This window comes from Apodemus sylvaticus, chromosome 10 (assembly GCF_947179515.1).
Source record: "Apodemus sylvaticus chromosome 10, mApoSyl1.1, whole genome shotgun sequence".
Classification (NCBI taxonomy): domain Eukaryota; kingdom Metazoa; phylum Chordata; class Mammalia; order Rodentia; family Muridae; genus Apodemus; species Apodemus sylvaticus.
Genome location: NC_067481.1, coordinates 74,910,233 through 74,927,981, shown reverse-complemented (window position 1 = coordinate 74,927,981; position 17,749 = coordinate 74,910,233). Strand labels below are relative to the sequence as shown.

At 44.7% G+C, this 17,749-nt stretch overlaps 1 protein-coding gene across 4 annotated transcripts in view; it reads left to right on the top strand.

Moving 5' to 3' along the window:
• The first annotated feature begins 3,903 nt into the window (after positions 1 to 3,903).
• Positions 3,904 to 17,749, top strand: part of Mapk9 (mitogen-activated protein kinase 9) — a 43,002-nt gene continuing 29,156 nt past the window's right edge. For 3 of the 4 annotated variants that reach the window (XM_052194459.1, XM_052194460.1, XM_052194463.1), the window contains exons 1-2: positions 3,904 to 4,126; positions 13,261 to 13,430. In XM_052194459.1, coding sequence (XP_052050419.1) covers positions 13,309 to 13,430 — 122 coding nt within the window. In that variant the 5' untranslated portion in view covers positions 3,904 to 4,126; positions 13,261 to 13,308. Of the gene's footprint in view, positions 4,127 to 8,620; positions 8,710 to 13,260; positions 13,431 to 17,749 lie in introns of those variants that run through there. The other variant, XM_052194461.1, reaches the window with a different exon arrangement.

Genomic DNA, 17,749 nt, shown 5'->3' with positions numbered 1-17,749 from the left:
TCTACCAATTTCCCACTCAGTTCTCAATCTAATGAAATTCATGATGAAAATGAACCATTACTGTAGGCAAGTGCTCTACCACTGAGCTAAAGTCCCTGATCCTGGTTCTCTTTATAAAGTGCCCTGCTTGTGATAACACACACACACACACACACACACACACACACACATGGGGGTGGGGGGGAAGGGGGGCAGGGAACAGACAGATACAGAGACAGAGACAGAAAAAGAGAGATAATACTTGTCCCCATTGGTTTATGTGCAGTTTTTTTCCTCTATAGAACACTATAGATTCTTCAGTTAGATTCAGCAGTGGTAGCAGTAGGGGAGAAGTGAAGAAATGTCTGAAAAGAGTAGAAATGGAGGACAGGGAGACAGAGCGGCATCCCCAACAGGCAATAATTGCTGTCTTTACTACTTCCCACAGAATTAGGCACAGAGGAGCTAATCCCTTGCCCAAGGGAGTATGACTGATAAATAGAATTAGATTGGAACATGGGCCAAAGAACTCTGTCAGCCCAGAGCTTGCATAGAAGCTGGCCTCTGACAAATCCTTGTTATCCCAGCACCCCAAGCCCAGGACTCATGCCTTCTGATGCTTGGATGGTATGCCCAGTGGAATTTCAGCTCAATCTAAAACTGCTGCACTATTTTGCAAAAATATTACATCATTTTGCCTTATCACCAGCAGGGCATGAGTATTCCAACTGCTTCATGTCACCATCTAACACTTGATATTAAATTTTAGTGCATGACTCCTAGTGGCTATGGAGTGATCGCTCACTGCAGATTGATTTATATTCCCCTAAAGCCTTGAAGCAATTTTAAAATCAATTCCTTCCTCTTGGTGCCTGCTACTATCACCCCCAACCCAGGCTTCAGTTTCTTAAAACGGCCTTTGCTGTAGCTCTCAACTGGTCGCGTGGCCCTACACCCACTATTCTTGAAATCTTACAAGCCTTAGTGAGCTTTCTGAAATATACATTGAATCTTATCACTTAGTTCCTTGCTTACCACCCTTAAGGGCTGCCCTTTACCTCCATAGCCAGATTTCCAACCTATCATGTTGCAAAGGCAGACAGGTAAGGGCCACAGGAAGAATAGGATGAAGAAAAACCGGGGTCTCACCTGAAGGGGTATCTTCCACCCACTTCCTCATGGCCACTACCCTTTATGAAGAGAACCCAACAACATAGTTGTTGCTTGTGTTTTGCTTTTGTTTTGGAATCCCTTTCAATTTTAAATGATGAAGAGGTGGCAAAAAAACGCAACCATCTACCCATTTGACTAAATAAGGCATAGGAGTGAACGAAGGTAGCCTATGTGCCCATCAGCCCATGGTCACCAAAGCCACTGCATCCCCAAGGACCGCATCACTCCAATCTCCTTACCTACCTCTCCCGCCAGGACAGGTGGCTGTGGTTCCATGGACACAGCACACATGTCCCTCTCCCTTCTGAGCATTTGACCCAAATGTGCTTCAAAGTCTCAGACCCAGTACTTTCCTTTGGTTTCTAGCCTCAGTAAGAACTTCTTTCTGCCAAGAGAGCTCCCTCCACTGTTTCTCCCTGACCTGCCAGGGTAACCAGGTGTCGGTGTCCGTGAATGGCGTCCACCACACACTTCTGGCTGGATCTTTGCACTTAGAGGCTTTGACCGTGATTCTTTGTACTCATTCAAGCATGGACCCCCATCATTCCACCCCCACCCTGTCATTTCACCTCAACTCTGCCCTGTATGTCCACCATTATTTTGTAAAAAAAAAAAAAAAATCAGAACAAAAAACAGCATCTGTAGAAAGAACAGAATAAACTTACTGGGTAAACATACATGCGTGATGATTTGTGGTTACTTGTTTTGCATTGGGTTGGCTATGAAACCAGTCTTGGATGTCTAGGAAGTCTAATCTGAGGGGAAGCACTTCTTAGTGTTCTTCAGGGAAACTGCGACAATGATAGCCAGGCTCTATTGGTTTTTAACAAATGCCAACTACTGCCTCTGTTTTCTATGGTGGTCTTAAAGCAGTGATGGGAAGAGCTGAGGTGAGGACGGGTGTGGACAGATGCTCACAAAAAGAACCTTTCTCAGCCAGCAGTAGTGGCATACGCCTGTAATCCCAGCACTCTGGGAGGCAGAGGCAGGCAGATTTCTGAGTTCAAGGCCAGCCTGGTTTATAGAGTGAGCTCCAGGACAGCCAGTGCTATACAGAGAAATCCTGTCTCAAAAAAAACAAATCCAAAAAAAAAAAAAAAAAAAAAAAAAAACAAAAACAAAGGAACCTTTCTCAAGGCAGCACTCTCAGGAGCTAGGAGGAATAAACCATACTCTCTCTGGTGGGCAACATGCAGGTGGCTAAAGGAGGGCTCTGCTAGTTGGACTTTGTTAACTTGACCTAGTCCTATCTGGGAAGAGAGACTCCTTACTGAGACAATGCCTCTGTAAGATCATCTGTAGAAAAGTTTGTGGGGGTGGGGCATTTTCTTCACAAATGATTGACGTGGGAGGGCCTAGCACACTGGAGGCAGTTCCATCCCTGACCTAGTAAGGTGCAGTTCCTGCACTGCCTCTGCTTTGGTTCCTGCCTGCAGGTTCCTGCCTTGAGTTTCGTACTTCCTTCAATGATGAGAGTTCTATGCCAAAATAACCCTTTCCTCCTGGAAGTGCTTTCTGGTCATTATGCCTTGTCACAACAATATGAAAGCAGAATAAGACCAAGACACTCTTCTGTGCCTCCACCACCCTGGCTCAGTGTTTGAAACCGGAGTCACAGCTCTCTTCAAATTCTGCCGAGATTCATGGAGCCTCCTATTCCCTTGATCTCCCTATTTGCAGAGTCCTTCTCCCTGGCTACTCCTTGGCATCCTGTGACGACAGCTCTACCACCATAGTCAACACTTGTCAACTACTGTCTCCATTTTTCTAATCCCTTATAGGCCAGTCCTCAGCCTAACCTGTTTATAGCTTCCCCCAGTGTGTTCAACTTCCCTGTCTCACTTGCAGCCTTTCTATCAAAACACAGAGTAGTCAGAATCCCAAATTCTGTGCTTTCCAACCATCTTATTTAACCTCAGACATTCTGGAACCTATGTGAGAGCCAGAGGGCCTGCAGGAGCATCAACAAAAGCAGCAGTGTCAAAGACCGCTGTCTAGAAGCCCTTCAGCACTGGACGGATGCCCTCTTCACCCCTCTACACCAAAGCAGAAACTTGTCTCTTACAAGAGTCCTCTTTAGGCCATAGCCCCTCACTGACTCACCAGGGTCATGGTCACCGTCTCCCCAACCCCCACCCTCTGGACATCTGGCCGCACCCCTGTTATGATCCCATTCAGTGTGGCACACATAGCGCGTCCGCCTTAGTGAGCAACAAACCCCAAGGCCCCGCGGCTTGTCCTGTCTCCTCCTCCGGGGCTGTTTTACTCCAGGTTCCCAGACTCCAAGTCCTTGATCCTGCCCAGGACTCTTGTCTAACCCTTGTCTCTAGTTCTTTTCCAGGTCGCCTTTCCATTTGCACCTGCTGCAACTGAGGCCTGACAATGGCTCCTACACTGTAATCGCAAAGTCACCCCTCGCCCCTCCCCGGCTCTGACTCCCCTTGGCCCACCCTCTCCGGCGCATGCGGGCCCCGGAGGGCGGGCTCGGGAGACGGTCCTTGCTTGACCTGGATCCCTAGCCCTCTGCGCACACAGGCGGAGGCACTTACAGCTTTTACAGCCGACTGTCAGGCTAGGAACCGCCCAGGGGGCGCCACTCGGCACTAGGGTATCCAGAGATCACCACTGGCCCCGCCCACACCAAGCCTCCAGCCACGCCCGAACTGCCCAGCCTTGGCCCAACCCCAGTCTCGATTGGCCCCGCCTGCCTGGATATCCTTGTTCTGATTGGCTGGCCTGAGAATCCGTCAGACTGAGCGCCGCGGCGGCGGCAGCAGCAGCAGCAGGGGAGCAGAAGGGAACCGGACCGGAAGGGTCGCAGCGCCCCGCGCCCCTCACACCCACTGCGGCGGCGACGGGGCGGAGCAGAGCGGGGCGGGGCGACCGGGTCCGGGTCGTGGAGCTGGGAGCCGCCAGAACGCATCGCCGCCAGCGTGCCCTCCCTCTGACTCCGGCGCGGCGGCGCGGAGCCGAGGTGAGCCGGGCGGGCGGCTAGGCCTGGTGGGGCCGCTCGGGCCGCGCAGGGCCTGGGGTGCGGGGCTCAGGGGGTGGACTGCTCAGTACTGCCCGGCTATCCACGGTTCCGCAGTCGTTCTCTCCCGCCTGGTGTGTGCAGCCCAGGGCTACAGGCCGGCTGTCTGGCCCGGCCCCAGCAGACCTGCCCGCAGGGATCTGTGGGCGCCTTTCCTCCAGCTGTGAGGCACGCTGTTGCACCCCGCTGCATGCCCTGGAGCCTGGGCTCTGGTCCCCGCGACCTTGGCAGTGACTCCGACCCTCACTGGCTCTCTGCTTTCCCCTCGGGAGTAGTGGTAGAATGTCTAGGGTTTGGTCGGGGTTGTTATCAGGCAATGTAACTGTCTGAAACAGAGAAGCCTACAGCGCACATTTGAGGGCATCTGAGTGGGTAAATAAATGCTCCCTTGCTGGTGTGAGTGTCATAGGAACTCTCCCTCATCCGCTGAGAGTCCTCCCCCACTTCTGCCAAGCCCCCCCCCCCCGCCCCACCCCCGTGCCTTGTCATTCATCTTCAGTGCCCAGCAAAGCCAGAGTGGGTCCTGCCCACCTCCTCCGCCACTCCTTCCCCTCTTAACAGAAGCAGATCTCTGCTTCTCCTATCCTACTAACCTCATCTGCCTTGGGCATGCCAAAATAATTTATTTACCTCAGGAACTTTGAACTTCAAATTTTCCATGTTTGGAGTTGTCTATAAGATTTTTACCCTGCTGTCTCTCGCACATCGCTTCCTCCTGTGGTTCAGTGTCTTGTTATTGGTAAGGCCCGCCTTGACCACCCTTTTCCCTCGCTTAGTCATTCTCGTTCATCAGTTTCTTTAATTTTCCTTCCAGTACCTACCCTGGTTTGATGCTGCCTGATTTATTGCCCTGTCCTTTTTGCATAGCATTGTGAATACAGGTAGTTGTCTGCAGAGTCAGATCAGTGAATGAGTTGTAAGACCATCCCTGACTATTATTATCTCTGCTTTGTCCATTTTGTTGGTGACTTTTAACTTGTGAAACTAGTAAGAAAGCAGACTTATATTCTCATTTTGTGAAATATTTTCATGTTTTTAATCTCTTTCTAGTAGTTGTCAGAATAATTTGGGATTAAAAAGAAAATTATGTTTTGGTAAGAGTTTTTTGCTCGAGCTTCCTTCCACACATTCAGGAGTTATCTACTGAATTCTGTATTATCTAGGTCATGCTTTCTGCTGGCCTCTAGGGACACAAAGGAGATAGCAACAGGGTACCTTCCCCCAGAGAGTCCAGGAGCCCCATAGAGCAGATTAGCATGCACACAGTTCTAGGACAGGATAGGACACCAGCTGTAGTGAAGGGTCTGTGCCCTAGAAATGGAGGGTGTGGGGTGAGGGTGCTGGAGGGCCTTGGGCAGGGACAGACTCAGAAAGTGAAAGGGCAAGATCAACAAGGAACTTTGCTCAACCTGGAGCCAAGAATCAGCTCTCCAGGGCAAGTGTGGGCTTGTGGTGTGCTGGAGACCCCGGAGGTTCAGAACTTCCGTTCAGCAATTAATTTCTCAAGTTTGTATCTGGACTCTGATATTTCAATGTTGGCAATAGCTAATTAAAACTAGCTATTTGGTGCTAAGCCAAACGAGGCCCTCTCGCAGCACTGCTAACCTCCGGAGCAGGCAGTGTGGGAGGGAGAAGCAGTGAGGAGCAGGAACAGTAGCCCGAGGCCAGAGGAGCTAGGGAGCTAGGCCCTGTTCCCCAGATACCAGCCAGGCACTCATTTGAGTGTGTTTGGCCGGCTGGGTTCCACAGAAGAAGAAATGGGGAGGGGGGGGGAGCTCAGTGCTTCAGCAGTCTGCTTCAGCACAGGCAGCCAGTGAGAACCTGGTTCAGGTTCAATCTAAGGTTCTCAGCTCTGTTTGTGTTTGACTTTCAATTTGTTCTGAAAGAACAATAGTCAATCTATAAATGTTTCTCTCCTCCCTTTCAGAAGAGTCCTGCATAGTTAAAAATAATTGCTGTTTTTGGGGCATAATCTCTGGGGAACTTTGGTTTTCCTGAGGTTTTAATTTGCAGGGTCTCAGGACTTTATAATTATTTGTTAACAGATACTTTGCTCTATCCTTTAAATAAATGGTCAAGGTTATACTCGAATTTGTCAGTTTCAAATGAAAAAAAAGTCTTAACCTTCTGTACAAAGAAACACCAAACATAGTAATTATTAATGAGTGAACCAATTTTTAAACGCGTATTATATAAAATAAAACAAAAATCTGATCTTTTGTTTTGTTTTGTTTTTCTGAGACAGGGTTTCTCTGTGTAGCCCTGGCTGTCCTGGAACTCACTTTGTAGACCAGACTAGCCTTGAACTCTGAAATCTGCCTGCCTCTGTCTCCCAAGTGCTGGGATTACAGGCATGTGCCACCACCACCTGACTAAAAATCTAATCTTAAAACTATTAATTTATCAGTAGGGCTGCTATTTTTGTCTAAATATGAAGTTATCTTTCACACCTGGCTAGGAAGGTGGCAATTTTATTAAAAAAAATTGTTAATGGTTTATACTTGGCCTGTGAATTTCAACAGCAATCTGTTAGTTGTTTATGATGGCGACTTTCAAATTTGCTAAAAAATAAACAGCCTAGTATCAGTGTCTACAAGCTTTTGTTTGTTTGTTTGTTTGTTTGTTGTTTGTTTTTTCAAGACAAGGTTGGGTTTCTCTGTGTAGCCCTGGCTGTCCTGGAACTCACTCTGTAGACCAGGCTGGCCTCGAACTCAGAAATCTGCCTGCCTCTGCCTCCTAAGTGCTGGGGTTAAACACCGCTGCCGCCGCTGCCGCCGCCGTCGCCGTCACCGCCACCACCACCACCGCCCGGCTAGTGTCTACAAGCTTTAATGCTGGCAGTCTTGTTTCATCCCTGATTGCAGACTTCATAAACTCTCCTCACACTGTGTTGAAACAGATCCTCGACATACCATCACTCTGTCCGTGAACTTTTTAGCTTAGTTCCCTAAAAGAACCTAAAGGTTCTCTTAAACTTTCAAAAGCAGTAAATCCTTCATAGCATCAAGTAACCAATCAAAACTCAAATTTCTAGTGTCTTATGTATCTTACAGTTTCCATCTGTAATCATTTGAAAGTGGAGCCAAGTTGTGATCATTGGTTAGTGTCTTTTCAGTTCTATGTTGGTTTTTGGTTTTTATTTTATGGTGTTTATTATTTAGGGATTGTTTGGTTGTTTCGTCTTTCAGATATGACTTCACACTCATTATGTAGTCTCATATCCATGGCAGTCCTCCTGTCTCAGCAGCCCATGCACTAGAATTATAGTCAAAAGGTACCACACAGCTAAATTTCTTCAATGTGTTGCTTTTCCTGCTTCACTTCTGTTTTCCTTGTAGTTCACTTGTGGAAGCAGCTAGTGGTTCTGGAGTACCTCCATGGTTGGGTAATATAGTTTCTGTTTCCCGAGACGTACTAGGTGAATCTAGATGACACCCACTGAGACTCAGTCATAGTGCCTTCTCAGCCGAACTGGACTCACATCTAGAGGTGTCCTGAAGTTCTGTGCTCATCTCTGTTTTACAGAGGAGGGTAGTTGCTTGGCACTGGATAAGTAACTAGTGAACAGGGAGCCTGACTTGAGACCTGACCTTAACCTGCTCCACACTGCCTTCCCATGTTTATCCTTTCACTAAGCTTTGCTTTAAACTGACAATGCCTGGGCCGGCCAGGGTTCAGAAGCTGTGCCTGGCTTGGAGGAGAGCTTTCTACACAAAATGAAAGGAGGGCTTGGTGCTGCTTAAAGGAACAGGCTGAGTAGGGAACCTTGCATGCAAAGTAGTTCCTTGAACTGGGTTTGAAGGAGGTCAATGCAGGCCAGAAGAGTAGAAGGGACAGGGACATCAGCTAAGGCAGATGGGACTGCTGAGCAGAGACCTGCAGGTGAGTCTGGTATCCAAGAGCGGGCCGGAGGGCTTGCTGTCTGCCCTTGTGCTAAGGACTTAAATCAAGCTCTCAAAGTCACTGACAAACGCATTCAGACAGGAAAAGGGTGGAATTGCTGCATATTTTCACCAGATCTCTTTTTAAAATTTCTTATTGTGGAACAATTATAGATCTTCAATAAGCTGCAAAATCCCTCCTACTTTTTACCCAGTTTTCTCCATCGATGTATTTTTTTCCAGTATGTTTATATAACTCCAGTACAGAATCATAACAGGAAGTTTGGCACTGCTACAGTGTGTGTACAATTCAGTGTCATTTTATCATGTGCAGATTCCTGAACCACCAGTGTCATCACAGGCTACAGAAACTTCTTACCATCCTCAAGGTCTCCTGCATTGCTCCTTTGTAGCTGCTTAACTCACCAGCCTCCACCAAGCATAATCCCTGGCAACTAAGATTTGATCTATGCATCTACAGTTCTGTCATTTGAAGAACCCCTATGGGCCTGTATTATGGAGTGACCTTTCAAGGGTCACTTCAGTAAGTACAGCTGTTTCCCAGCATTCTCAAGGGATTGGATCTAGAACTCCAAGATGGGTGCCAGAGTCCATGGGTGTCTGAGTCATATGAAGCAGTGAAGTGTAAGTGTACATTCTTCCGTATGCCTTCCACCATCTCTGGAGCACTTACAATACAAAGCAAATAATAGAAAGCTATTGTATTACATGACTTGGGTAATGACAAGAACAATGTACTGTATATGTTCAATACAGGTAAATTTCCCCCAAAAGTCACTTTTGATTTATAATGATTTTAATTGATACATGAAAACACAAAAATTATACCTGTTAATGGGGTGCTGTGTTATATTTTGATACACGTGGGTGTTTAAGTTAAGTCAGATTGCATCTGGATCAATGAATACCTTTCGTCTGTCATAAAAACCTTCAACTACACTCTAGCTATGTAAAGTGTGCAGTACATTGATGTGATTTGTAGTTACACTGCTACATAGAATTTCATGCTTCTACCCAACTATTCTGTAGAACAATTGCTCTTACTAAATATTTTTTACCTATGGTTAGTTGAATTTAAAAACTTGAGAATTCATTAATATGGAGAGCTACCAAATCAGTGCTGTGGCTGATTTGTGTGATGCATTTGAGATCTACCAAATTAGTGCTGCAGCTTTTTTCAGTGCTGACTAATATTCCACAGTCTAGATGTATAGCCATGGATATTTGTGCTGCTTCTAGTTTTGATCTGTGACAAAGCTGTTCTGAGCATCTGTGGCCAGTCCTTATGTAGGCAGATAGCTCTCAGCTAAGGGCCTTGGAACCTGAAAACAGGGCTAGTGGGAAAAAAATCTGCCAGGCTTTCCTAAATGTCGAGGTGAATACCATGTCCTGTATTGAGTACATACAGTAATACGAGAACAGAACTTCAGAAGGGAGGCCCTACAAGGCTCTCCGAGGTTCTTAAATATCAAATGGATATCTTTGCCTAACTACAATTCAGCATCAGCTCAGGAACTTGTTGATAGTGATGTCACCCAGTGGTAGAGTGCTTACCTATCACATGAGAGTCCTTCAGCTCAGTCCCCAGCATGGGGAGGGGGCAGTTAAAGTACCATAAACTGGGGGGGGGGTTCCCCCATGAGAATTAACATGGGCCAATGAGAACTTTATGAGAAAAATGTCACATATTTTGTGACAGGGTGACTAAGAATCTGCTTTTAGCCATAGCAACGGTCCATTTAAATAGTGCATTCTGAAACTTCAGTGTGATTAAAGGGTTAATTGAGTGTGAATCACTCAATCTTCCTCAGAGAAAAAGTGTGCAGGCAACTGAAGCCTGTGTCACTCTGGCGTGGTGGTGACCAGCCCTCAGACGCATGCTTCATGTCCCCCACTAATTAGAGATGTGGGGCTGGTGTGTTAGGAGGAAGGAGGATGCTGTGGTGAGACACACCTCAGTTCAGTTCTGGGCCGCACTGGGAATTTGGGCAGCGCCTTACTTCCCCGTAACCTCAGCTTCTGCCTTTGTTGTTGGATGATAGTTCACCCCCAATAGGTTACTTCAGAGAATCTGTAAATGTGTCTCCCAGAACCTGAGCTGTTCTCCTCACTCCAGTCATCTGTCTCAACCACCCTCCCTGCAGGTGACACAAGGACATTTTGTAACATTTCATTTTAATTGAATTTTTTTGTTTAGTTTTTTTAATGTAAATATATGAGGTTAAAAACAGAACAGGAAGTTCTAATGGGAAGAAAGAATGTTTCTCACATCTCATTTCTCTGTTCTTGCTGGTATGTAGTCTAGAGTGTGTATACACACACACAAACACATGCGTGCTTGTGTAAACATGTATGCTCAACTGTGTATGTGGTGTGTGTATGTATACTCCTTGAACACAGATTGGCATTTATTATCTGTTTTATTTTTATTATTATTACTTTATTTCCTTTTTGTATCTTAGAGATCTTTCCACGCCAGTACACACAGTCCCTGTATTGTGTTTAATGGCTTCATTGTACTTTATATTTTGAGTTGTTTATAGTCTTGCTGGTTAGCTATGTTCCCTTCTTGTACAGATATCTTTGACTGTTACACAGACATACTCCCCCATGTATTTCTGTAATTGCTGGGTTAGGATTCACATGCATGCACACCATCAACTTTTACTTGTATGATTGGCCACCTTACAGTTCTCACCAATATTCACAAGTGTCTTTGTGTGTGGTGTGAACAAAGAGGACGGGCCTTGCATCTGTGAAGCCTTCCTTTATGACGATCTACTGTTCTTCTCCCTCCTCTTGTGATCTCCTGACCCACTCTGGAGTGAACCCAGGGTCTCACACCAGGCAAGCACTCCACCAGAGTTACCTGCCCAGCTTCTGTCTCTCTACTTTTTGAGAAGAAGCTCATGGCCTAGGGAAGAGACAGACCTATAACCATCTTTATAGCCCTAGCCGGTGAGCTGCCAAGGCTGTAGAAGTGCTTGGTTGGAGCACTGTGTTGGCCGGTGACAGTAACAGAGCAGAGAGCTCATCCAGGTCTGGAGATGTGGCTAATCTTGAGGAATGCTTGTACTTTCCAGCTTGCACAACAAGCTGGTCCTTTTCCTTAAAATGTCATTCCAACTGAATAAATCCATCAGTAGTTAACTTACATGTTTTCTCAGGTTCTCTTGTGTGTGGGGTGGGTGGGTGGGTTCTTTATCTTGTTCTCTTCAGCCCATTTTTTTTTTTTTTTTGCCTAACAAGATAGCTTCATTTTCTTTTTAGAATGATTTTAAATCTTGAGATGAGATTATATAATTATATAACAGTTCTCCAGTCTAGTCTGTTAGCTCTAATCCTCAAGTTCAAGGAAGCTAGCCTGGAATTGTACCAGTCCAGCTTTGGATTGTGAGCGGCCATAGCAAAGAGCTCTGGAGTTGTCAGAGAAGACTGAGATTAGTAGCAGTCACACCATGGGCGGGTGATCCAAAAATGGAGATGGTTTTGTCACACGGCAAGGTCATTCAGTAATCTGGCTGGTGGGCAGTTCAACTGCACCTAGCATGCGGCTTCCATTGCTCGTTTGACCTTACACTTTTGTTTAAACCTTTACTTATTTCCATGTTTAAGGGAAACCCTAGGCATTGTTGTATTAAGAAGAAGGTTATCATTGCAGAAAACTCACCGGGTAGACATTAAGTATCACATGGTAGAACAAAAAAGCAGGGATTTGGTGGAGCTCTAGAAATAATGACTGTAGGAAAAAAAAAATCGCTTATGGAATGTTTCCCTCTGTAACTTTGCTCTTGGCTTCTTAATTTAAAAGACCAGAATAATTAGCTCAGTATTTTTTTCAGTTAACATCGCCTAACCTTTCACAGGGTGAGCATATCAGTTACATTGCTTCCTTCTCTACCACTGTGACTGAATGCATGATAGAGCAGCTTAGTGGAGAAGAGGAGTGATTTCATGGTCTGTGGCGTTCCTAGGAGTGGGAACCTGTTGCTGGGACTGCTCAGTCTCTACAGACCAGAAAGCAGTTTGTGCCGGTCTCTAAGACCGGCCTACATGCCTGTCCTCCAGCAGCAGCCTGCTTTGTCCAGCCAAGCCCCACCTCCTGCAGGCTCTACAGCCTCCCCATAGCACCACCGTCTGAGGACAAGTACTCAAACATGAGGCTATGGGGAATGTTACACACCTAAGCCTAACTGGAAATCAACTTGCTACCCCAACCAAAAGAAAACTACTTTCTGAGGCCATTGGTTTATAGCCATGTTTGTGAATATACTTAGAGTGTGGGTAATTATTTTGCTATGAACTATAGCTGAGTTTGGGGTAAAGTGAGTGAGTGAAGGCCAGGTCTGGCCACTTTCATGAAACAGGCCCATCTGTGGGTCACACAGCTCACCCCGGTGTCTCTAATACTGGTAAAAGCCTGTGACTCTGGCATATGGCTCCCACTTTGTGGTATATCACTTTAGCCTGAATCCATACACTTAGGACTATTCCACTTATCTCCAGAAATTCTAGAATCAGTCATTCTGAAACAATATCCCCATCTGTAGTAGAGACTTCTCACAAGAAGGAAGTGGATGAGATGCTTTAGTGATATAGTAGTCTCACCATGGCTGGGAATACTGTGTGAATTCTTTTCTCCAGAGGTGGCTCTTTCCCCCACCCACCCCACTCCTGTCTCTAACATGAGCTCACTGCCTTGTGCGTGTAGCACTTGGCCACTGAGCTGCATCCCAGCCCCAAGATATTTTATTATAATCCAGTCCTTTAAAAACGTGGCCTTTGTGCATCTCAAAACCCCTCCTTTTCAGGGCTAGAGAGGTTAAGAGCACTGACGGCTCTCCTAGAAGACTCAGGTTCCATTCCTAGCACCCACATGGCAGCTCACAACTGTTCAGGCACACACATACATGCATTCACATAGAGCACCTAGGTGCCAAAAATAAATAGATATTAGAAAAAAATTGTTTTAATTCCTTCTTTTCATCTTTTCATGATCTTACACTACTGAAATGTCTTTTTGGGGGTGGGGAGTATGTGCCTCTTGTTCAAGTTGAAAGCGTGGCCAAGCTGATCTTCCCATTTTGGCTGGACCGCCTGAAATCCCAGCAGATCAGAACCACACTGCGTATACAATTTGGTAAATTGATCAGTTCACTCTGCTTCTCTCCTCAGGGATCTGACGAAGGTACCAGCTCTTGGGATCCTGTATGACACTACATCATGAGTGACAGTAAAAGCGATGGCCAGTTTTACAGTGTGCAAGTGGCAGACTCAACTTTCACTGTTCTAAAACGTTACCAGCAATTGAAACCGATAGGCTCTGGAGCCCAAGGAATTGTTTGGTAAGTCTGGGCTGTTCTAATAGCATAGACGAAGCCTTTAGTAAAAAGTGAAACTGAGTAAGACTTTAGGAGCACTGATTAAAAACATACTCCCTCTTGTAGATTTCGAGCTAAACTAAATCAGTCCTTGCTGTAGTTATATACAGTTATGCGTAGGATACAAACTCAAATTTTCATTTGCTCTGTTGTTGGCTTTATTGATTTATTTGTTTGTTATCTTTTTCATTTGCCTTGCCATTATGATATCAGAATGATTGGTGTAACCCGGATTTGGCGTTTTATTCATTTCTTCATCATGGCCACCTTCTCCCCCCTCCTCCTTTTATTCCCAATCACTCCTGTTCATTTCCAGGCGCCATCATTGCAGTGCCTTGCCATTCACTGGCAGGATGAGGCCAGGCAGTGTCATTATCACACCATGGATTAACCAGGAAGGGATGCTGTGTGAGGGGTTGGGCTGGCCGTCTCTTCTTTGGTGTCTCTCTTCAACTATGTGTCCAGCCCAGGACGTCAGAACCATTAGTCTGACCCTGAACCTTAGGCTCTTGCATGGTAAGACAGTCAGCTGCTGCGACATCACTGGCCAGACAAAGGTAATGTTTCTCACATGTTTTCTAGACCTCTGTTGTCAGCACCTCCCATACTTTTTAGTCTGTAGTTTTTTGGACAAAGCTTTTTTCCCCCTGCTAATCAACAAGATTATTTTTGTCTTTAAAATAAATTGTGATTACTGGTGATTGCTGGGTGTGGTGGTGCATGCCTTTAATCCCAGCACTTGGGAGGCAAAGGCAGGTGATAGGTGATCTCTGTGAGTTTGAGGCCTGAACTACAAAGCACATCCAGAATGGCCAGGGCTCCACAGAGAAACCCTGTCTCAAAAAACCAAAATAAATAAATGAAAATACTGTGATAAGATAAAAACATTTCATGCTTATAGCTGGTAGGACAAAAGAACTGAAAATGAAAGAGCTCTCCCAGGCATTCTGGGAGGAGAGTTTTGGTTTCCTGTAAAGACACTGGGCTCAGTGTCATCAGTGGGTTCAGCTGAGACTCCACTGCAGACTCTGATCAGTGATATCTGCTGTTTTCCTCGGTGTGGGCAGCTAGGGCCCTGGTGCTCGGGATTGCAGCTTGGGAGGCTCAGAGGAGAGACTGAGGAAGGAAAAGGTGCTGTGTGAAAGAATGTGTGCACAGTGTACCAGTTGTGTGCACAGTGGGGCCTTAACAGTGAGAGTGTGCTTTAGTGCAGATAGAATGTCCCTTCTCTCAACTGCTCAGGAGCAGAGTATTTCTGAGTTTAGCTTTTTGTCACATTTTTCAGTATTTGTGTTTACTGATAGTCATCTCTAATCCTGAAATCAAAATGCTCCAAAATCTAGCAGTTTGAGCACCATGATAGAAAATTATAGAAAGAATATTATAATAGAAAGTTATGAGCATTCACTTGATTTGTAACCTTTCTTATTTGGAATTAGTAATTTGATAAGAGGATTGAAGAAGGGGAACAGGAATTACTTTGGGGGCGTTTACTTTACCAAAGTGAATAAATAGTATGTATTATATAACCACATGAGATCTGCCATGACCCTCTCTGTATATGCAGTGCAGTCAAGGACTAGAAAGGCTCCTTGATGTTTGTCTCCCATGGGTTCTGGGGTAGGTTTGGGTCTAAAACAGTTGTTGTCTTGGGACCTTAATTCACTTAGTTAAAGTTTGATGACTTTACATCACTGATACTTTTTATATGACCAGGACTCTGACCCAATCTCTGTTCAGGATCTTCATAATGATGAATAAATCAATATTCATTAAATTTCTCTTTAGAATTTCTCAATAAATTATTTTCATCTCCTCAGGACAATGATTACATTTAAGAACTGTGTAGGGCTAGAGAGGAAGCTCAATAGTAGAGCACTTGTCTAGCATGTGGAAGTACCTGGGTTTCTTGCCAGCACCAAACAGAAACATGTATACATATGTATGTTACATACAAACACATATATATACATACATAATGTACATATATAATATATTCATGTGTGCATACTTATATACACATTTTTGAATACACATGCATACATACACAGATATACCCATACATACCTGTGTATATATACATATGTATGTGCACACATGGTTCTGTATACATATGATCATGTATGCATATATATATGTATATATACACACACACATATATATATGTGTGTGTGTATGTGTATATAGAGAGAGGCAAGTGTGTTTCTGCTGCTCTGAGAAGTAAAATGTGTTAGCACCAGTCTGTGGTTTCCAAACCAGTCAGTTTCGTTAAACTAGACCATGGTAGACGCATAAGGCTGGCTGTGCAGAGGACCCACGGTGTAGGTTGGCCCAGTGACCTACAGACTGACGTGTAAAGAACTGGGGCTGAGATAAACTGTTCTGACCCTAGTTTTAGTATTGCTTTTGTTTACATCATTAAGCATCAGACTCAGGGCTTCGGGTGTGTTCTGCAAGCCTTGTTGCTGAGAGGCTCCAGGCCCTCCCTTCCTGTTCCAAATTGTCTTTACAGTTTTTGGCTTATTTGATTTGTTTCTATGTTTTTGTTCCTTAGAAGATGATAGTAAAGCTTATTAGGAAATAGGTTTTTTAAAGTTATCATTTTAGAGTATAAATGCTGAGTTACACAGACTGTTTACTCGACTTAGTGTGTACTTTCCTTTCTCCTTCTAAAACCCCAAGATGGTCAGCCCAAAATGTAAATTGGGGGCTCCATAACATGCTTCCCTTTCCTTTAAGTTTTCAATTCTGGGTTTGGCAGTTCCTAGGAGTAACAGCTGCAGTAAGGTAAGGAGCACCTTAATGCAAAATAACAAGTACAGGCAGAGCCCGCCTGCTTCCCTTTCAGCTTCCTGTAAGCATGAACATTGGTCTGCCTTTAAATTGTCTTATTTTCCTCTATAAATATAAACAAACCATAAACAATGTTCAGAACAGTATGTCTTTGATAAGGAGGTTGTTGATGTGAAGCTCAGAATGTCTGTGAGATAGGAGACTTGAGTTCTGAGTCCAGTACAGATCCTTGGCCAAAGTTCTTTGTGGCCTTGGGCAGCCCACCTGTGTGTTAATGAGTGTTTACATTTTCACCTTTAAAATAATGGCTTGAAACTTTCGATTCAAGATGATAATTCAAAGAGCTAGACAAAAGAGAATGGCAGTCACTAGTGATGAAAAGGTTCTAGTAAATTTCTGCGACATTAGAATAAGTTGGGGTCTTGATCCAGATAGCCCTGCAGAGGAAGAGAGAGTAAGCAGAGGGTGTGTGAAACAAGAAAGGGCCTTGAACCACCGAACCCCAGGGGACGGGAAATGTAGAGATCACAATACAGAAAATGAGGCTAAGATGGGGTGGGGGCTAAAGCCAGGAATGCTCAGCACATCTATGAAGCAGACAGTTCTCACTGTCCCCCATGCTCAGTGCTTATCCTTACAGGGCTAATAAGATACTGAAGAATCAATATTACATCAAGCAAACCTAGTACAGGAAACCCATCATTTGAGGCGCACTTGTTTCTTGGTCATTTAAATTTTGAAAGGGACTGCTTGAACTGTCCTTGTGGCTAGAGAATAGGAATTAGATCTGAGGCTCTTTAATAGGGCCTGGATAACCTCTGCTGTGTTTTGGTGCCACTGAAAGACCACACCCTAGAAGTAATGGGGTTAACTTGAGTGAGGCCCGGCCCCCATCTAGTTATCATCCACTCATTGAACTTACACAGTGGCTAACTTACACAGAGTCTAAACTGTTAGTGCCCCCATGTGCCCATAGAAGGAAAAATAGAAGAAGGATAGCATTGCCCTGCATTTCAGATCATTTCTAGAGCAGCTTTATAAATGCAAGGTCCAACACAATAAAAAATGGCTAGACCTACAGGGAGATAAGACAAAAGGATCAGATCAGCAGAGGATCCCAGCATCATTAGATCCAAAATTTTAAATAGCTATGGTGATATGTTCAAGATGGTAAAAGACAAGATAAAAACTTTGGTGGAATAACAAGAACTTTAAAAAAGAGAATTAAGTGGAAATTATAGATGTGAGAGTGAAAGCTATGGTAATTGAATTACAAACCTAAAGAACATGTTTGCAAATATTAGGTGTAACTGAAGAGAGAAGTAGCACTGTGGAAGATACATCAGCAGAAAGTACTCATAACAAAGCCTCAGAGACCAAAGAGTAGGAATACAGAAGAGACAGTGTGTTAATTTTTTATTGTTCCATAATAAACTACCATAAAATTAGTGGTTTAAAATAGCTCGCATTTATTACCTGATGATCATTCT